At 46.0% G+C, this 21,272-nt stretch overlaps 3 protein-coding genes across 5 annotated transcripts; 1 reads left to right on the forward strand and 2 right to left on the reverse strand.

Moving 5' to 3' along the window:
- Positions 1-8,953: 8,953 nt before the first annotated feature.
- Positions 8,954-10,843, reverse strand: LOC136951387 (histone H3.3A). The gene is made up of 4 exons (XM_067245744.1): positions 10,736-10,843; positions 9,904-10,047; positions 9,394-9,547; positions 8,954-9,261 (listed from the first exon to the last, which is right to left on the reverse strand). The coding sequence occupies exons 2-4, from the start codon at positions 10,029-10,031 to the stop codon at positions 9,133-9,135; spliced, it is 411 nt and encodes a 136-aa protein (XP_067101845.1). The 5' UTR covers positions 10,032-10,047; positions 10,736-10,843; the 3' UTR covers positions 8,954-9,132.
- Positions 10,844-11,685: 842 nt separating this feature from the next.
- On the reverse strand, positions 11,686-13,739 carry LOC136951388 (histone H3.3A). 2 transcript variants are annotated; one of them, XM_067245745.1, is made up of 4 exons: positions 13,624-13,739; positions 12,659-12,802; positions 12,345-12,498; positions 11,686-12,212 (listed from the first exon to the last, which is right to left on the reverse strand). In XM_067245745.1, exons 2-4 carry the CDS (start codon positions 12,784-12,786, stop codon positions 12,084-12,086), a joined length of 411 nt encoding a protein of 136 aa, XP_067101846.1. In that variant the 5' UTR covers positions 12,787-12,802; positions 13,624-13,739; the 3' UTR covers positions 11,686-12,083. The 2 variants fall into 2 exon arrangements, with proteins under 2 accessions (XP_067101846.1, XP_067101847.1); XM_067245746.1 differs by having other exon boundaries at positions 11,693-12,212; positions 12,659-12,791; positions 13,624-13,738.
- A 592-nt stretch (positions 13,740-14,331) lies between these two features.
- On the forward strand, positions 14,332-19,042 carry nop53 (NOP53 ribosome biogenesis factor). Of its 2 annotated transcripts, none has more exons than XM_067246871.1 (12): positions 14,332-14,549; positions 14,660-14,736; positions 15,014-15,110; positions 15,517-15,722; positions 15,858-15,913; positions 16,014-16,109; positions 16,552-16,653; positions 16,892-17,041; positions 17,208-17,383; positions 17,538-17,604; positions 17,718-17,794; positions 17,986-19,042. In XM_067246871.1, exons 1-12 carry the CDS (start codon positions 14,347-14,349, stop codon positions 18,044-18,046), a joined length of 1,368 nt encoding a protein of 455 aa, XP_067102972.1. In that variant the 5' UTR covers positions 14,332-14,346; the 3' UTR covers positions 18,047-19,042. The 2 variants fall into 2 exon arrangements, with proteins under 2 accessions (XP_067102972.1, XP_067102974.1); XM_067246873.1 differs by having other exon boundaries at positions 15,020-15,110.
- The last annotated feature ends 2,230 nt before the right edge of the window (positions 19,043-21,272 follow it).

The following is a 21,272-nucleotide window of genomic DNA, read 5'->3' on the forward strand; positions in this document are numbered from 1 at the left end:
TGAAGGTGTGTGGTTGCCACAGTGAGGGAGGGAAAGTGACGAACGGACTGGGAGATCGAGCTGCGCCGAGCTGACTGAGGGACCAATGACCTTTGAACTGCAAAACCCGGGATGGTAGGATGTTCTGAAACTCCTACAAAAGTGTGGGATTGGGAAAGGCATGGTGGTGAACAAATGCATGAGACAAATGTGGAAGGAGGGTGGGGGTGAAGGGTGTGAGGGGAGGTGCAGGAGGTGCAGGAGGTGGGGAATGGGAGTGGAAGAGAAGGTCGGGCGTGAGGTGAAAGTTTAACATTGGTCTGGTTTAACGATCAGGTTTTGTCTTTTATTTGCGTTGCCTAGAATTATTTATGAATTGTTGTCAAGAGTTTTAATTCATGTAGTATTTCTGTGCGTTTGAGCAGGACTGGGATAGATACAAAGCTGGGTGCTTGTTCCGTGTTTAGGTTGTTGGGTGTGCATCATGTTTCAGATATATATTTTCTACATATAATGTAATGCCGGAGCACTTGTAGATAAGGGTCAGCATTGGTATATGCATGTTTTTGTTTGAGTGAGTGTGTGTGCATGCGTGTATGTGTGTGGGTGTATTTGTGTGTGTGTATGTGCATGTGTTGTGTGTGTATGTGTTTGTAGAGATATCAAGGTCAGTGCGCGTTAAGACCACAATCAAATTGATGTAGGGATTACCCAGCATGCACTAAGCCAGCAGAGTGGTGCGTGTGGGTGGAGAGCAAGCCAGGTCCCATTCTGATATATTCCTACACATCTACACATCCACACATCTGCACATCCACACATCTACACATCTGCACATCCACACATCCACACATCTACACATCTAAACATCCACACATCTACACATCCACACATCTGCACATCCACACATCCACACATCTACACATCTACACATCCACCCATATACACATCTACACATCCACACATCTACACATCTACACATCCACCCATATACACATCTACACATCCACACATCTGCACATCCACACATCCACACATCCACACATCTACACATCTACACATCCACACATCTACACATCCACACATCTGCACATCCACACATCCACACATCTACACATCTACACATCCACCCATATACACATCTACACATCCACCCATCTACACATCTACACAGCCACACATCTACACATCCACACATCTACACATCTACACATCCACCCATATACACAGACACTCAATTGATTTGACCACACATCCATAGCTGTGGTATCTATAAGTGTGCACAAATTGGAGCAAAGAAAAGTCAGGCAGAAAGACAAATTGACTTGGGGGCAGCAATTTGAGGTGATTTACATAAACACATTTGCAGATGGGGGGTATGGAGGAGGTTTAGGGTTAGGGTTGTGGTTGGGTTTGGGATTATGGTAAAGATGGTTGAGGAAAGAAGGTTTAAGGTCAGAGTTGTTTTAGGAATAGAGTTAAGAGCCCAACGAGGAAACTGGTGATGACACACTGACACTTGGGAGGAAGTTGGTGACACTTGGGACACACACCTGTCAGTGAAGAGAACAGAGACTGAAGGAAATACTAATGACACTTCAACACAGAGACCTGTCATGCTTATAGGTTACGCGTGTTTCATTCTGGTCCACATGTGGATGTAGACATGAGTTTTAAATGATTCTGTAGGTCTCAGAATTCTAAAACAATATAGTTGTAGTGTGTGTGTGTGTGTGTATGTGTGCGTATGCATGTGTGTGTGTGTATGTGTGTATATGTGTGTATGTGTAATATTGACATCTGGCAATGTCTAGTTCATCTCTGTTGCGTCTGGATCAATGTAATCCGCCCATTCTCTGCCTCCCCCCTCCCAGACGTCTCCCAGCATATCACCCCCCCCAACCCCCCCCCCTCCTCCCCAGGACTCCCACATTTCACATGGACACCCGTCTGGCGCGTGCTGGCTGTGTGTGTGTGTTGTGCTTGCGTAGACAGACGTCTAATCCCATGCAGACAGCAGCAGGTGGGGTCTGTGTGTGTGTGTGTGTGTGTTTGTATGAGTGCAGCATAAAGGCAGTAGTGTAGTTAAGTGATGTGTTAATTGGCAGTGTTTAGACTCCCCACAATCTTCTGTCTGGAGATTATACATGTTAACACCTGCTCATACCTTCACACCAGATAAATTCATTTTACACACACAACTACAGTGACATCAAACACAACATTTACAGTAATATCAAACACATAATTTACAATAACATTGCACACACACATCGTCTACCGTAACATCACACACACCATCTACAGAAACATCACAAATATTATCTATGGAAACATCACAGAGATAATCATTTACAGGACACTGCAAATGTCATCATTCTCACAATTCTGTTGTCATGAACTTGAATCTTTATATCTCATAAACGCTTTACATAATTGCATATATAATTACATAATTATATATTATATATATTGCATTTCGCAATCGCATATCGCTTTTACACAGTGTATGATACATTACATATATATATGTAGCCATATTTGGAATTTTACTAGCTACTGTATAGTTATATGGCTGCAGAACACACACATAGACACACACACAGCCCTCCATAAGGCAGTGCATATGAATTCATGCATGAATGCACACATCAGCTTTGTTTGCCAGAGTGGTGCATTGACAATGTGTGTTTTGTGTGTGTTTGTGTGAGCATGTGTCCTGGCAGAATGTGTGTGCTGGTGTGCTGGTGGGTGGGGTGGGATTGGTGGGTGGGTGGTTTAGAGGGGGGGACAGAGGGCGAGGGGGGCTAGGGTTGTGAGGGGAGGGGAGGCACGCTACTGTACCTCTCCAGCCTAGAAGCCCCCTGTGCCACCCACCCCCTGTGCCACCCACCCCCCTCCCCCAGCCCATATGGCCCCAGACTGCAGTAGTAATCAAGGAAGTGGAGCAACAGGACTGAGCCCCAGTAATCCCCAGCCACACTCCCACACGTGCCATGCTGACGCATATACCACACACACACACACACACACACACATATACACACAAACACACACACACACACAGTCACACACATATACACACAGACACACACACACACACACACACAGTCACACACATATACACACAGACACACACACACACACACACAGACACACACACAGTCACACACATATACACACAGACACACACACACACACACACACATTGGGACATATACGAATGCACATACACATGCACACACACACACACCCACACACACACAGCTTGTGTGTCTGACACACACACACACACATATTTAAGTAGCCTACGTGCATTCATGCAGGGAGCTAATGGACAATGCTTTTCACATAAATACAGTATAGCACATGCTGACATTAGAATAGAATAGAATGGAATAGAATAGAAAGGGCATCCAACACAGCAGGTGTTTTCATAAAGTTTCAAACACACACCCTTTACCCATGGCACACCATAATTATGTACACACATACATGCTAAATGCATGGACACACACACCTACCGAATGCATGCACGCACATTCAACCACACATACACATACACTTACATACACATACACAAGACGTGCACGCACCTGACACGTACAATACCGGACCACACACCACTCAAGTACGGCTTATACAGGTGGCCCACACCATGATAGCACATTTGAATACGATACATATACACATGTGAAATACACCTGCTGTTGAAACCAGGTGCCACACACAAACCACACGCCACACAACCCCTGTGATGTGACGCACAAGCACACAGTCTCACAATGGCTCTCTCATCGTTAATTGGCAGTTTAATCCTGAGGAATGCCCCTAATGAGCCTTCATCAGCACTCCAGGATCTTGCTCAACACTTCTCCTCACAATAGAAGAGCTGTAACAAGGATCTGGGACCACACTCTGACCAGCACACACACTCATGCAGACACACATACATACACAAGCACACACACTTTCGCACTCACACACACTCTCATAAATTACACACACGCACACATTCACAATGCCTTTACTGGAGTCCCAGTGGCCTAGGCCTCAATGCATGGGCAACCGACCAGATGAAATGTTTAATGGCTGAGCAGATTTGACTGTGTCTCACAGTAGAAGGCTTTCTCAATGAGGTGTCAACAAGTAGGAACACAAACAAACCAGACCCAAGAGCTCTCATTCAACTCATCAACCAGGCATTCCCATAAACTCCTCCTCTAACCAGGCCCTCGAACCTCCTCCTTCAACTCCTAGCAGTGAACTTCCTGGTGTCTCTTTCAGAGAGCATGACCGGACCAGCTTCACCACTGCTCTGTTTAGACAACATGCAAGACATGAGGGGTCTAGCTGATCTAGCGGGCGGGGCTGGGGGTCAAGACCAGTTTTCTTCAACCCTGTTCCTCAGGGTCCACAGTCCTATATGTTTTATATATTTGTACATGTTTCCCCACTCAAAACACCTGATTCAAATGAACAGTCATTGTCAGGCCTCTGCAGAGCTTCATAACAAACCATTCATTTAAATCAGGTGTGTTGGAGTATGGAAACATAAAATATATAAGACAGTGGGCCGTGAAGACCAGGGTTGAAGACCAATTGTCTAAACTGTGAAATGTAATTATTGTTAAAGGAGTGGAGAATGAGGGAGACAGAGAGAGATAGACAAATAGAAGAGGTTGGATTTAGTAGAAAATCATCCAAGTGGTGTCAAAGGTGACAAGTGTCTACAAGTGTCTACAAGATGAGAGATGGAGGGTGTGTGTGTACATGTGTGTGTTGGATGGGTGGGGATGGGGGGGTGGTCGTAAAATGTCCATGCAGGCAGCATCACTGCTGACACACTGCTGCTGCTAATCCAGATTAGTGCGTCTAAAACAGGCCCTTGAAATCTGCCACAGGGCCCCTAATACAGCCACCGCTGTCACCCCCAATCACTCACCCATCTAATCCCCACGCCGTGACCCAACACACACACACACACACACACTTGCACAAACACACACTTACAAATACACACAAATACACATTCACAAACACACACACACACACACATTTACACATACTCACACAAAACACACACACAAACACACAACCCTGTTCCTCAGGGCTCCGCTAGACCCGTCCCAGCACTGGGTGACACCAGGCGTAGGGTCAACCTGCCGATGCAGGGGGGTTAGGATATTGAATGAAGGAGGGGGGCTGGGGGGGAGGGGGGGGGGGGGCTGAGAGGGAGCTAGGGGGGAAGTGGCACCACAGAGGCCATCTGGGCATAGTGCGGTTGTGTTCCGAGTAGTCTACATTGCTGCATCTGAAGTACACCGTAAAAGCGGCCTGGAAACATTGTATTAAACCTTATCTGTAACCTGAAACACCACCAGCATAGTCAACCTGAGGGTACATCATATCCTGCAGGTATCCAGGACTGGTGTCAAAGGGATATAGCTCTGCACAGGATTGTGTGTTACCAGCTAGCTGAGCCACTGAGGCAGAGAGAGTAGGGCTTGTGAGCAATTCAGGTCTTCATGTTTGTCATTCCTGTCTGCATGGTGTTACTTTCTGTTTTAACTGTGCTACTTCCTGTCTTCAAGGCTGCCATCTATATGCCTCACTACAGGACCATGATCCAGCTCACTGCTTTGCCTGGGGGGGACAACAGATTTAGTGCCGGCACCAAGCATAGAACCAAACACGCCTAGAACAAAACCTAACACCTACAACCAAGAACCAAGACTAGAACTAAACAAAACATTCAACCCAGACCTACATTTACATTTAGCAGACGCTCTTATCCAGAGCGACTTACAGTAAGTACAGGGACATTCCCCCGAGGCAAGTAGGGTGAAGTGCCTTGCCCAAGGACACAACGTCAGTTGGCATGACCGGGAATCGAACTGGCAACCTTCGGATTACTAGCCCGATTCCCTCACCACTCAGCCACCTGACTCCCGCAGCAGAGGGAGACATGGGACTGGGAACAAACAGCGAAACAACCACAATCATGAGAACACTATAACATAGAGAAAAATAACTTTAAAAGACCTTCAATTTAAAATCTATTTCCATTTGATTAGAGGTTCATGAGAGACTCATAGAGTATAGATGGAGGTCATCAACTTCCACTGTCTCTCTGGGGGTCACCAAGGCTCTTTACTGTAAGTCCTGCTCATCCCAATTGTGTTGTCTGACAACAAACCCAAGAATGTCCGAGGTTATCTCACGTCCTCCCTTTGGAGGTACAGTTGGGTCAAAGTACACTTAGGTGAGTACTACGTTGTCTACAGTGGGTTAGTCTATAGGGAGTTAGTCTATAGTGAGTTAGTCCTACAGTGAGCAAATCTTACAGTGGGTTAGGCTAACAGTGAGTAAATCACACAGTGGGTTCATCTATGGTGGGTTAGTACAATGGGTTCTTCCTATAGTGAGCTAATCCTACAGCGAGTTAGTCTGGAGTGAGTAGGGCCTACAGTGAGTTGGTTCTATAGTGAGTTACTCCTAAATGTAGCTGCAGCGAGCATATCTACATTGAGTCATCTTACACAGAACTGTGTCCTGTCCAACCTGTTCTCTGTGGGACCAAAGGAGTTAGGCTGCAGGTGAGTACTGTGTTCTACAACTTGCAAATATTCACTTTCTGTTCTGCCCTCCAGGGTTCTTCAATGACTAAATCGAAGAGATTAAATAATTACAATTGTTGCATAACTTTGCATTCCTATTTTGTATTATGAACACACTGATACCATTTCCTGGTGCATGTTGAGTGATATAAAAAAAAAAGGTATAATTTTCTATTGCCACTGTGAATTTTTTGTTGTCACCTTTAATGTTGAATTTGATCATTTGCATTGTAAAATAAAATGTATGACTTTTAAGTTCTCTCCTTTCATTTATTCATCAGGAAATAATTATTCAATGTCTATGTTTGTGTGTGTACATGTGTGTGTGTGCGCCAGACATTAATTGGACAGGACACTGATCCATTGTGCAGATTGGAAGGTCAGAGAGGGTGGAAACTGGGTGTGAGGGTTAGTTATTCCTGAACAGAAGAGGACCAATATAGACCAGGGCCAAGTGTGTCTGTCTGTATGTTTGTAAATCAGCCTGCCAGCCTGATGCCCACACAGACACACATACAGTGTGAACCCCACCCTGTATCTTACTAGACAACTCATGAAGAAAGGAATATCCCACTGCTACTCTGCCAATATCTAATGAGAGGATAACACATACTGACTAATGTAGACTACACAATTAAAACTGACATAGGTCAGCAAAAGATAGGGAGGTGTGGTTCCTGTCACACAGCTCAAACTCTGTTCTGTGCCACTTCAGGTTGACTCCAGTGATTTTTGTGTTACTCTACTGCCTTCTCATGGACATTTGCTGCAATTGTCAAAGACTTTTTTGTGTGCAGCCAAGACTGTTCACTATGTTCAATTGTAACCTGTCAAGTCAAAATGTAATCTGAATGCTATTGTTACTTTAGAATGTAGCTAAATTACACCAATATATTCAATAATATATTCTATTGGGGACAGAAAACCAGAGACAGATTTTTTGTGTGTAACATCCATTTATCACCACATTATATGAGAAACCTGGAAATTACAAACATCCTTTTTATTGAAACTTTGTTGTAACATTTTAAATCAAATTCAGAAAAACAATAAAATGACAGAGTTAAGAGGTGGGGGTGACACTTCAACCTGAGAACTAGTACACTGATAGATGTATTTGGAAAAGAGAAGAGAAGGGAGGAGGTCAGTCTTGAAATACAGACCATTAACAGACATAATCATTGAAATACCTCATTTGTCAAATGTTACTGTTCATCAAAGATTTTTTTCTTTTTTTGGTTCTTTGTGGACCTAAGTGGTCCTTTTGTATATGTTGTAGGCCCTATATAAAAATATCACAGGATAGATTTTCAAGTACATTCTTCAAGGAAAGTTTTCAGAACTTTGGCTTGAAGTCCTTTGTCATTGAAGCCAATTGGAGATATAACGTTACATAGAGGACAGAGTAGGAGCTACACATGCTAGATCATCTTGACATGATTTTCTCTGGGGTTCAGAACCCACCAGAAGCTTTTACAGCTAGAGACACAATACAGCAAATCTGTTGTAGTTTTCTGTAGAAAAATTTAATATTCAATCATTTCCCCCCCATCTTACTTTCATTCACAAATAATTGCCTGCTATGAAAAAAGCATGTCAAAAGCATTTCAACAAAGAAAAAAAAAATGAAGACTGAAGACTATTTTGATGATCATAACCAATGGGAGCAATGATCAATATTGTACTAATAATAATTTCTCCAGAGATGTTGAGAATTGTATACAATATTCGGAGCTGATCTGAGTCCTCAGAAACACACACCACAGTGGGGAGTGGAGGGCAGCTGGAGACAGACCTGCAGCACCTGCCCAGAAGCAGCACTGGACCCTGGCCTGCTCATGACCTTCGACCTCTCTACAACGATGTATCAAAACTGACAGATTTGGACAAGCAAGATGGTGGTCATCGTGAAAGCCCTTTATGAGGGCATGTTTCTGTGACGACCATCCAGCTTGAACATATCAGTGTTCAAATCTAACCAAGGTCCTGGGGTTAGGGGTTGGTGGGAGCTAGGACCCATCTACTGCCTCCATGGCTGGTAGGGGAGCAGGAAGAGGGACTAGGGCAGTTGTTGTAGCACCATGCGAAGGGAAAATAGCCTCCCAAACAGACAGACACCTGCCCCCGTCTGCCTCTGTACTGCCTCTCTAACGCTGCACCCCTCCCTCCCTCACACCACTCTAACCCATTTCTAGCTGCTCTCTCGCACTGATTACACGATTCTATCTCCTCCACCTCTACTGTACAAGGGTCTCACTGCTAGCATCTGAGTGTGTGTGTGTGTGTGTGAGAGAGAGGATGTCCGATCAGCCACCAGCAGTTACATGCACAAAAAGAGTACCCTAGAAGACTGCTGCATTGAGCACTAAGAAAACACAACTATACACTTTATTCTTATGATCATAATCATTGTTTCTCTACACACTACCGAGAAGAGAGGGAGGAGAGTAAGGAGGAGAGAAGGGGGAAGACAGACTGGTATGGGGAGGAAAGGAGTAGATAGGATGATAGATAAAAGCAAGATGGCGTCTTCTTAAGCGCGCTCCCCACGGATGCGGCGTGCCAGCTGGATGTCTTTGGGCATGATGGTGACACGCTTGGCGTGGATGGCGCACAGGTTGGTGTCCTCAAACAGACCAACCAGGTAAGCCTCACTGGCCTCCTGCAGAAACACATAGGAGAGAGACACGGCTCAGTTAACAGGTGGGGTTATACCATGCCATTAGAAAAAAAGGTCACATTATTTAATTTTTTGGACAACTACGTCAAGGTCATATGGTAAGATGGACTATACCTGCAGAGCTCCGATGGCAGCACTCTGGAAGCGCAGGTCGGTCTTGAAGTCCTGGGCGATCTCCCTCACCAGGCGCTGGAAGGGCAGCTTACGGATCAGCAGCTCAGTGGACTTCTGGTACCGACGGATCTCACGCAGGGCCACGGTACCGGGCCTTGGACACACACAATCTTAATTACTACCATGATAGAACCGTTTCCAAGCAAGAGAGGAGTCCAGTTGTGTTCAGAACTGAGAGGAATTCCTGGATGGCCACACTGGTTGTCAGGTGGAGGGGGTTACTTTTCAAAAACAAATTTCCTAACATTATGACCTCATTTCCACCAATTCCCAAGTCGAATAGGGCCAAATAGGTCAGGGCAACTACTCCCTCCCACAACCCTGTCCAATCAAAATCTAGAAATAGGAGGACATGTCCGGACATGACCTTATCTACTCAAGATGTGATTGAAGGAGGAGTTGAAGAAAAAAAACGTTCCGTTATGTGTCGTTACACGTGACCTTCCTCACCTGTAGCGATGAGGCTTCTTGACACCCCCAGTTGACGGGGCGCTCTTACGGGCAGCCTTGGTGGCCAGCTGCTTACGGGGGGCTTTGCCTCCAGTGGACTTACGGGCGGTCTGCTTGGTACGGGCCATGGCTCCTGGAGTTCAGCTGGAGTACAAACACACAAATGTGAGTATTCAGTACTACTATGAAACAAACAGTTGAACTACACTAAAGCACAACCTACATAGTAAACATCTCACCAATCAAAATCTATGAACTACCATCAATCAATTGGGAAAGCGCTGTCATTGGCTGCATGGTCGATCTAATTCTGTAAACATAGACCAACTGCCAATCAGGAAGAAGCCTACTAAGAGAGGGCGGGCTCTACGTTCGTCTAACGTTGTTGCTGGTCCCGCCCACTCAGCTGTGATGATGGCGTCTGTTTGATGCGCAACCGGGATAAAACCCAGGGCAGAGGAGCAAATGACTACCACTCAAACTTTGATATTTTACGGAATAACTGACAAACCATGCCATCAAAGTTCACAACGGCGTTGAAGGGAACATCTTAATGAACTTGTCTATGCGCATACAAACCGAGTTCGGCCCCCCAAGACGGCACACGACCGAACTGAACACGCGCATAATTTGAAACCGAATTTTCCCCGTCTGTAGGGGTGTAGAATAGACTGCAATTCTCCGTCGTTTCGACAGTGCTGGTGTTAGTTATTTTTCTTTACGACGAAAATGCATTAAATTCTCATAAAAACACACCAGAATGTAGACAATTTTAAACTTAAAAAATGTGAAGTTTACTTTTACTAAAGGTAGAATGTTTGCAGTGACTTACCTAATGGATAAGTGACCTTAAAAGGTATGAGAATTATTCAGCTTGTCTAGTCGTGTCAGTATTTTCTTCCTCGTATCCACAATGGGAACGAATCGTCCAGCGGGAAAATGGCCGCTCTGTCAATCATTTCTCCCAGAATGCAACTGTGTATACACAATGTTCCTCTCGCTACTTTGTATCCCTTCGACATTTAAAATGATCAGAGGTGGAAGACACATTTATGTTCTATTTTTATACCATTGAACGTTTGTGTTTTAGTCGCTGCGCATGTATTTAACGAAGAACATTAGTAATTACGCCGAACGTCGCTATACGTGCTCAAATGTATTATTTCCCTAAATTGATTGTTAGTCAAATCCAAAATGTACATGAATCAGGAATACAACATTATTTAGTCTTAAATCTGAGTGTACTATGTGAAGTTTTTCTGAACTATTAGAGACAGTAGAAAGTTAGATTCACAATCTGCTTCTTTCTCAGAAAATCTGTTGTAGTAATTAAATTACTAAACCGAACACACAATTTAAGGAACACCAGGTTTATTATCACCTTTTGTATGTGAAATTTGGGTATTACAAAAACTTGTTTTTAAAATGATATAAAAAAATCATAGCCAGTAAAAAAGGGTATCACATCAACCTGAGAGGAACACAAGTAAAAATCAAATGACCCAGATAAAAACAAAAGATATATGCTACATATTGGCCTCTGTAGGCTTTTGAGCCATTTTTATATAATCATGTAATTTCAATTAGATAACATAATAAGCCCAATTTGATTGAACTGTAAACCAGTAGAAATACAGTGCAGTTGTAAAAAACACCTAGATAATTGAGGTTATGTGTGTGAAAATCATGCATTACAAAATGAGAACACAATCCGATTATAACAGTATTATATCTGTGTTTGTCAATACAGGAAGAAAACTAAGATACTTTATGTGGAGCAATATTTGCTGTGCTGAGGAAAGGTCTCAGAAGTGTTGACCTATATTTCTCACCTTCCCTCTCACTCCCATCCATGTAGGAAGAGAGGAGAATGTGAGGAATCAAAGACACACTAATGAGTTTCAGCCTCACCTTGAAACACAAACTCACTACTACACAAGACGTCCATCCACACAGATGCCTAGCTATTTCTGTGAGATTGTTGGGTCTGAGGTGTGTGTGTTATAGATTCACTCCATGAAAGTTATCGAAACAAACTCTTATGCTAAGTCTAAAAGAGGAAACAAGGCTACACTTTACTCTTGTCACAATCAAAACAAGCCAAAGCAAACTACTAACAAAGTTTATATAGATGAGAAAAGGATGGCAGATGAAGGGAGGAGCTGTGTTAGCAGGGCATTTTAAGCGCGCTCCCCACGGATGCGGCGTGCCAGCTGGATGTCTTTGGGCATGATGGTGACACGCTTGGCGTGGATGGCGCACAGGTTGGTGTCCTCAAACAGACCAACCAGGTAAGCCTCACTGGCCTCCTGCAGAAACACATAGGAGAGAGACACGGCTCAGTTAACAGGTGGGGTTATACTATGCCATTACAAAAAAAGGTCACATTATTAAATTTTTTGGACAACTACGTCAAGGTCATATGGTAAGATGGACTATACCTGCAGAGCTCCGATGGCAGCACTCTGGAAGCGCAGGTCGGTCTTGAAGTCCTGGGCGATCTCCCTCACCAGGCGCTGGAAGGGCAGCTTACGGATCAGCAGCTCAGTGGACTTCTGGTACCGACGGATCTCACGCAGGGCCACGGTACCGGGCCTGGAGGTGGCACACACACACACAATTAAACACACACACAAGATATTAACTATGAATCCATTAGATAGATACATAGATACCCTTTCATCATCCCCTTGGGGAAATAAACATACAAATAACTTATGCTGTTGTGACTGAATGATATGACTGTGTAGCTCACCTGTAGCGATGAGGCTTCTTGACACCCCCAGTTGACGGGGCGCTCTTACGGGCAGCCTTGGTGGCCAGCTGCTTACGGGGGGCTTTGCCTCCAGTGGACTTACGGGCGGTCTGCTTGGTACGGGCCATGGCTCCTGGAGATTAGCTGCATACATTATAAATCAACTATAAATATGTTCATAAAGTACAGATTGTATCTCGTCCTATTCCCCAATCAGAAAAGCTGCTATTAGCTGATTTTTTTTAAATGTTAAATCTAGCCTGCAGAAAACAGTGCATACACACGCATTTGTAGCAGGATATTTTAAATGATCAATGAGCAAAACGTAGTCTTATTATTTGGTTACGCACGAGTAATCCAACTCAAAAAGGTCGGTACAAAACAATAACAAATCCATGCGCTGCTGGGGCCCCGCTACTTTTATGTAGTATCAAAACATGGTATCCAAGGCACCCAGATCCTAAATATGCGTGGAGCTAGATGTACATCAGTGTAGACCAATCGTAGCATACACGTCTCTCCTTTTCACCAATGGTCATGGCCGTGTATTAAATCGGTCCCTCCCCTAGAACATTTGAGAATGGAGAAGACGGACTATGGCTGCTACAAAAAGGGAAGCAAAATCAGGACCTTGGAAGTAGTAGGGGTGAATAGTATACCGACGTAGCTAAAAAAAAACGTTAGTGAAGGCATTTATCAGTTTGAGTAGGTGTTTCTACACACTCACAGGGATCAACCAATCAACTTTGGTTCGTAGATGACCCCTTAAAAAGCGCGCAATACCGAAGCAAATTGGAGGACTGAAACGTGTTTTTGGTCGCTGTTCAAAGGAGATCATAGAAAGCTGTTTCGGTCATTGGTCCGGCATTATGCCTTTTGCTAAATATGTGAAACTGACAACCTAAAATAAAATAGTTTAATGCTGATAACAGCAATTAAGTTGTTAGGTGGGGGAACAATCTTACCTTATAGATTGAGTAGACAGAGATTCCTGTTTTATAAGGCGAAATGTGTGCGCTGTTAAGCGTTGTTCTCAGCAGTATGGAGGACTAGAAAAAAGAAAAATAATGAACAGAGGTGTGTTTCCCACAATGCATCCGCTGCAACACACTTGCGTCAGTCAGACTCAGTAGCCTACCCTACATGTAACATGAGACCATGGTATTTTTCATCGTCTCATCCTAAATATCATGTTTGCACTGATAATATTTAGCATGAGCAAGTACTTTTTCACTTTTGCAGATACAGATAAAAAAAGTTTTGACACTGTTTTGCACTATAAGCAAAACAGGATTTGATTAGCCAACGTGTAGCCTATTTGAAAGGAATTAGGCTACACGTTGGCTAATAAATTCAATGTAACTTTGTTAATTATAATATACTCAACAAACTTACATTGATTGTATTTGTAGCTAACTAACTTGTCTCCGCGGACATTTTTTCGTTGTTGTTCGTGGTCGTTGTTTCTGACCAGAAAAATTGATAAACAAACTACAAATTCTAAGAAAAATTGCAAGTCAAGACAATAAAAGCAGAATACAGGTTAGGTAGGCCTACACACTCATTTGCACAAATTGTCTGCTGTTCGGCATTTACAACAACTATACTGCAAGTGGCGCTATAGCCACAGATGTATAAAAAGGTCCTTTTAAATTTCCTGACGAAGAAGTACGCGTGTTTGTGCTAGCATGGCGGCCAAGAGGGTGAAGCGCGTGGCAGCGGGACAGCCTGGCTTTCTGTCGTTTAAACCACCGTCCGATCATGATGATTTGACCAGCGGGCGGAGGAAACGTGTAAATAAGAACAAGAAAAAGAACTGGAACAAACACAGCGATATTCAGGATGTCGAAGAGTTTTTGGATGATGTGAGACTTCAGGAAAGGGCCACGGGGTAAGCATGTGTTTGCCAATAGCTAACCAGCAAGCTAACCAGCTACTGGTTCCATGCATTCCTGATAACTAAAAACTATTTTTTGTGTGTGTGGTTGTTTTATTTTTCAGAGGCCTGATATCAGAGAAGTCCGATGAAAGTCTATTTTTCTTGGACGTTGGAGAACAGAGGAAACCTATCCAAGAAGGTACGATTTAACATAGCTCCAGTCCTATAAATGATCTCCGTTTTTTACGCATTTGAAAGCGTACCCAGAATAAAGTCAAGGTGTAGCTGGCCTGGGCAAGAGGCCATTTATGCAATTTCCCAATGGTCTCAACCACTCCAGTCGCAAGACAAATTCATACTTCCTGTGTGTGTTATACTCAAGGAAGTATTCAAGTTATAAGCAAAGCAAAATCTTTATGATTTCCCTCTTGGTTAGTTGGTAAGTTGCTGATAGGTTTCTATTTATGAAATTCCAGAACCAGAGGAGAAGGGGAAGGGGAAGAGGAGAAGGTCGAAGCCCCTGAGGATAGACCTGATTTTGCAGCATGACTCCCTCGTCCCTGCACCCAAAGAGTGAGTGACACCTTTTCTTCTGATACTTTCCCCCTCCCCCACCCACCTCTGCTCCGACTACCTCACATTACCATTTAACCCCCTCCCCCATCATCTTTCTACAACATACTGCCCTCAAGCAGCTCCTCCTTTTCTCGCCCTGTGCCCAGTGATGATTCCATCCTTGCGCTCACAGTATTCTCTTAGGGGAATGTGAAGACAGCCTTGGACCTCAGGGGGCCGTTATGTAAACGGCCCCCTGGGAACTGAGGGCAACAGAAAGGGCCCATCCATTCCCCCAACCACATGTACCCATATCTAATACTCTAGATTTTGTGTTGGTAGATGTGTAGCTTTGAAGTGGCCCCTGTAGTGTAGCCAACTTGCTGCTCCCTGATTGGAAGTAACCACTTCCTCCTCGCTGCAGTATCTTGACCTACCAGCAACCGAACGCCAAGAAGCTGCGGCGCACTGCGGAGAGACTCGAGCATCTGGCCGCCAAGGGCAAGATGCCACGGAGACAGAAACGCCTGTTGAATCGCAGGGCGGTCACAGCGGCAACAGCAACCAAGAAGCAACCAGTGGCCAACAACCATCCTGACAGACCGTATTATGACCTGTGGGGGGCTGAAGGTGAGTGGGGTTGGAGTGAGAGGGGTACAGAGGGTCTGGGTTGGTCAGCTTTAAGTACAAACAGTTCTCCCATTTTCTGTTACCAATGTTGTCACTTGTTTCGTGTGTTTTAATTGGTGTGTTCTGCTTTTCCAGCCAAAGAGACCGCAGACCCTTATTTCCTGGAACAGACTGGCAAGAAACGTGTCAAGGTGTGCATTTCTAAACACTTTTTGGTGTTGTGTGAAATGTGTATGTACGAAAGTAGTCACATTGTGTACTGACCCTGCTCAACTCTTGCTTGGCATCCAGAGACCAGAGAAGCTGAACGAGAAGCCGTCCACCCTCCCTGCTGTGGAGGTCATCGCTCCAGGAGGCTCTTACAACCCAGAGTTCTTCTCGCATCAGGTGGCCACAACGCTCTGCTCCGCTCTGGGTTTCTAAAGTCCATCTTCCTCCCAACCCTCTTTCTGAATGTGTTGGGGATGTTTGTCCACTACAGCGATGCGAATTGAGCAAAGCTTTCCCATTTTCAAAAAAAGCAGTGCGAAACACTTGCGCAATTCATTGTGGGATTGACAAGCGAAGCCAATCAAGTGAACAGAGCTGAAATATTTTCAACTTTTATTAAAATGAGGGAATTTGAAAAATGCATTAGCCTAAACCTTTACCTGACTGAAGTCTGCACGCTTGGCCGTTATACAAAATACAACCGTGGACAACTAAAACTGTGCACTTGTCTGACATGCCCCAGAGCAAAGAACCGTTGCTGACTAGCGAACTGATTTGCTTGGTTGTAGTGGACGTGCAGCGTTATGTGATGTTAGTTTAACCCCCCCTGCCCCCCCAGGCCCTGCTGCTGGAGGCCCATGAGGTGGAGGTGAAGAAGCTGAAGCAGGAGCTGCGGCTGGAGAAACAGCTGGCCGTCAACAGGGAGGACACCGCCACAGAGGTATTACAACCTCCACCTAACTGCTCCAGTCTCCCATTACAACCTCCACCTAACTGCTCCAGTCTCCCATTACAACCTCCACCTAACTGCTCCAGTCTCCCATTACAACCTCACTACTTTGCGTTGATAACTTGACTACTACACGTCTGTACAACCTTACTACTCTGCATCTGCAACCTCACGACTACATGTCTACAACCTTGCTATGAGTCTTCAACCTCACAACTCGTCCCTGCAGGAGACTGTGTTCCAGGAGCAGGTGGAGGGCCTTCTGGAGGAAGAGGAAGGGGAGGAGCCAAGCGAGGAAGACGAGATGCCTGTGGGCGCGGTGCCACAGGAGAAGAAGACGGAGAAGCAGAGGAAGAAAGAAAGAATGGAGAAGATCAAGGTATACAAACTCTGTCATGGCCATTGTTGGCCCAGGCCTAGCTGCTTTGAGGAGTCATTTCACTTACAACTTGCACCTTTTTGTGTAGACTTAATTGAAGTGAATTCAGATAAACATGGTACCCCTTGTGCCCCTGGCTAACCACACCCACCCCTTCCTCCTCCAGGAGCAACAGCAGCATAGCCTGCGCACCCTGACTGAGCGCCACCAGCAGCTGTTCCAGCTGCGCTCCATCCAGGCCTCCCTGAAGCAGCGGGATCAGACCACCAGGGAGAGGCAGAAGCGGCGACGTGCCAAGATGGAGGCCCAGAAGTCTTTGCCTCGACGCCTCGGCAGGCTCAAGTCAGTATACACCATCAGACGGTAGAAGTCGCTAGGCAGACTATACCTTTTTTGAAAAGGGTGAACCGAAGGAATTCAATTAACTACTTTAATTGAACTGTTTTCCGTTCATCTTCCCGGAGTTTGACGTGTTGCCCTCCCTCTTCCCCCCCAGGTTCCAGGCCTCAGACCTCGATGTGCAGCTGAGTGACGAGATCCCAGGCTCCCTGCGCACTCTAAAGGTGGGACATGAGCACGCGATCCTGTCTATGAAACGTCAACAAATCCACCGTATATTATTGGATGTGGTAGAACAGTGGTTTTGACCTGCGTGTGTAATGCTGTGCTCCCGCAGCCAGAGGGCAGCATCCTCAAAGACCGCTTCAAGAGCATGCAGAAGAGGAACCTGATTGAGCCCAGAGAGCGAGCCAAGTAAGACCTTAGCCCTCTTTACATTTCTATCCTTCACTGTCTCTCGCCCCCCTCCATCCTCCTTTCTCTCAATTGTTTTGGAGTCATTACCCGAGTTCCATTATCAATGTACTCAAGTTTAATTTGGGAAAATGGATATTGTTACTTCCGGTTTCCATGACCACTAACCATATTCGCTCCGGTCTCTCCAGGTTCAAGAGGAGGCACAAGCTGAAGTACACAGAGAAGAGGGCTTTCAAGGAGATCACTTAATCCCCCCCCCCCCCCTCCACCAACCAGTCAGACTGCCCTGCCCCATCCTCTTACCACCACACATTACACCCATTCTGGATTATCAGCCCAACTTGTACAATTAAAACCTATTTCAGGCCTGGTAAACGGTCCTGATGTATTTATCTGAGGTCTCTGAGCAGGTGTCTGACTCCAGCTTTAGCTGCTCTGGTACCTTTAAAAAAAATTGTGGATCTCTCCTTCAGCTAGGGGGTTTGAGGACTATTCTTCTTCCTTCTGCCCTCTCCTTGGTAACCTCTGAGCTGAAACACTGGGGAAGATGAGGGTGTGTGCTGTTGGGCCTGGCTTTCACTCATCCAGTCATATTAGATCAGTGTTTATATACTCAGGCACGAGGGAAGTTGGGCTCCAGCTTGATTATTGAGGGAAATCTCTGGGGTCCTTAACTTGACCTCAATTTGTGCTTCAGTGATGTCACAGACTGGCAATCCATCACCCAGGCTGTTACCACCGTAATAGAGCAGGTCTGACTAGGTCAGGTGTCCGTTTGGTGGTTGTGTCGGGGCAGCACCATGGATTCCCCAGGGGACTCTTGATTGGTGGAGAGTCACAGCAGGTTGTCACCTTGCCAACGTCTGCCTGAGCGAGAGCAGGAGTCTGAGACGCTCCCATCACGTGGCTTCTCACCAGTCACGTCGCTCCGCACTGGCACCTCCTCTATCCTGCCTGGCTCCTCCCCTGTTGTGTTGGTCCCTTCTGCGCCGTTGGAGAATAAGCATGTGCCTTCCTCCAATCCCGTGTGTGGGAGATGAGGGCAGAGAAGGGTTAGTTGGGCGTAAAGGACATGTAATCCTGGACTTTACCTATGCCAAGTTCACATTTGGCGGAGGACTCTAGGCAGTTAGACCATTGGACCCGACATGGGAGTCTTAATTGTCTGTTGAATTTACATGGGTTCTATTGCTGCAGTACTTAAACTGCAGCAATATGTTGTTGAAAATAAAATGATTGTTGAAAGCTTGTGTGTTTTGTTTGGGTGGGGGGGGGGGGGGGGGGGGGGGGTACCAGTCGTCCCTTCAGTCAGTCTTGATTGTTTGGTGCTTTTCACTTACAGGTGCACATGCAACTAGTGCTCTCGAACCAGTAATCCAGGCACATGTTAACAAGCAACGCAAAAGACTTGACACCCAGAGTCTGGGTTAGGCCCTTCCCACCTCTAAGCCCTCCAGGAACAGACCTCTTAGCTCTGATCCTGCTCAGCAGACAATGACACCTTGGGGTGTGTGTGTGAGAACGTGTTGACGACACACACACTGCTCCTGTTTCTACATGAGTTGGGCGTATGAACGTGTCAGCCTTTGTTGGGAGAGACCAGCTTCACAGAGATGTGGGGAATCTGATGTCATTATTGTGGGTGAGACATCTATCCCCCCCTCCCCTGTAATCTTTTCCCCAGTCCCTCTCCTGTGTCTTTTCTATGCTGTCTACCTCTACTATTCCCTCCTGTTTTCCTGCTATCCTCCCCAGGGCTTGACCCCCTCACCCCCACCCAGGTCTTGTGGGGTTCTGGAGTGACCAAAGCTGCTTATCTCTTAATCAGGACGCAAATGTAATCTTTTACCTACAGAGATGCCTGCCCCACATGGATCACCCACTGGTTCTGCTGCTCTCTACATGCTTGTTACCCACACACACATTTAGGAAGATATGGGGGGGGGGCAAGGACTATCAGCCCTAACCTCTACATTATCCCTCTTGTTCTTAGGAACATGAGTTAATTGGGAACATAAGTTAATCAGTGAGTGAGAGATTAAACAGGTGAAGTGGTGAAAGAGGGAGAGATTGAGAGAGCGATTGCTTGATTGAACTGAGCAATAAGTCATCTAAGTGTGAGCACGTCTCTCAGTGTGTGTTTTCTTCCTTCCAATTTTTCACCTGCATTTTTAGCATATGCTCAGTCTCGTGCTTGACTGGTCATCAATGTGCAGCACCAAACCACACATGCACACACACACACACACACACACACACACACACAGCTAATGCAGACACACACAAAGAGACCAGGGTGCTGTGTTCTATGTCCAGATTCCAGACGCAGTCCAGGACCAACAACACCAACAACTAGACTGTGACAGCCCTGAGCAACAGAGAAGAGGGGGAGGAAGAGAGATAGAAAGAGTGGTATAACAGTTGGAAGGCACAATGGTAGAAAGGATGGATGGACGAGGAGAGAGGATAACTGGGGGAATGCTTTTTGTGGTGGCTGTGTGGTGTTTGGAGTGGAACGGTGAGAAACGAGGGAGAGAGGACATGGGAGGGGGGGGGGGGGAGGAGGGGGGATAAACAGAGCGTTGGAGGAGGGGGAGGAGTGGCGCGATGATTTCTCTCTCTAATCCTCTGGACACACGCACGAGCTGGCTGCCTGCAGGCAGAGAGAGGGAGGGAAAGAGAGAGACAGAGAGAGAGAGAGACGGGCAGGTGGAAGGTGCAGACGGAGAGGGTGAAGTCAAAGCGAAAAGGAAAACAAGATGAAGGCAGAGGAGCCGAGGGAGGACGAACGATAGAGAGCAGAGAGCTACCTACCACGCCAGGAGAGAGGGAGGAGAGAAAGACTTCCTCACGTGTACCAGCAGAGAAGAGAGAGTGAGAGAGGAGAACAGAGCGAGCAAGAGCTGGAGAGGAAGGAAGCCACACTCCGGCACTGCCAGTGTGAACGTGACGAACGAGGGAGAGAGACGGAGAGGGAGAGGGAGCGCAGGAAGGAGAACACAAGACACCGTGGGGAAGTGGTGGGACCCGGAAGACAAGGGCAGAAGTGGAAAGGGACGAGCGTGGACGGAGGAGAGAGAGAAAGAAAGGGGAGAGTAGGGAAGGTGATGGAGGTGTGGAGAGAGAGAGCAAACTCTGTTCCTGTTCAGTCTGACATCGAGAGGACAGGAGCTGAGCATAGCACAGCCGGGGCTCAACACAGCGTGTAGGTGTGTGGGTGTGTGTGTGTCAGACAGGGTGTGATGGATCCCGGTTCTGTGTCAGTGTGTTTGCAGAGACAGACTGTGCGGTACAGGAACTCTCCAGCCAGGCACACTGTCTGCCGTCTACATGCTTAGAACAGATATGAGAGTGTGTGAAGGGGTTAAAATGTGTGTGTGCTTCGAGACAGAAGGAGCAGGTGTGTGTGTTTGAGAGAGAGGCAGCTTTTGGGGCGTCGCTGACAGGGCAAGAGCTCTAGTGAAGGAAGAGGAGA

This window comes from Osmerus mordax, chromosome 11 (genome assembly GCF_038355195.1).
Source record: "Osmerus mordax isolate fOsmMor3 chromosome 11, fOsmMor3.pri, whole genome shotgun sequence".
NCBI lineage: Eukaryota > Metazoa > Chordata > Actinopteri > Osmeriformes > Osmeridae > Osmerus > Osmerus mordax.

Coding starts and splice junctions, on each gene's coding strand:
- LOC136951387 (XM_067245744.1), bottom strand. CDS start 10,031: ATGGCCCGTACCAAGCAGACCGCCCGTAAGTCCACTGGAGGCAAAGCC. Junction 9,548..9,903: donor AAGAAGCCTCATCGCTACAG/GTGAGGAAGGTC, acceptor TGTGTGTCCAAG/GCCCGGTACCGTGGCCCTGC. Junction 9,262..9,393: donor CTGCCATCGGAGCTCTGCAG/GTATAGTCCATC, acceptor GTGTTTCTGCAG/GAGGCCAGTGAGGCTTACCT.
- LOC136951388 (XM_067245745.1), bottom strand. CDS start 12,786: ATGGCCCGTACCAAGCAGACCGCCCGTAAGTCCACTGGAGGCAAAGCC. Junction 12,499..12,658: donor AAGAAGCCTCATCGCTACAG/GTGAGCTACACA, acceptor TGCCACCTCCAG/GCCCGGTACCGTGGCCCTGC. Junction 12,213..12,344: donor CTGCCATCGGAGCTCTGCAG/GTATAGTCCATC, acceptor GTGTTTCTGCAG/GAGGCCAGTGAGGCTTACCT.
- nop53 (XM_067246871.1), top strand. CDS start 14,347: ATGGCGGCCAAGAGGGTGAAGCGCGTGGCAGCGGGACAGCCTGGCTTT. Junction 14,550..14,659: donor CTTCAGGAAAGGGCCACGGG/GTAAGCATGTGT, acceptor TTTATTTTTCAG/AGGCCTGATATCAGAGAAGT. Junction 15,914..16,013: donor CTGGCAAGAAACGTGTCAAG/GTGTGCATTTCT, acceptor CTTGGCATCCAG/AGACCAGAGAAGCTGAACGA.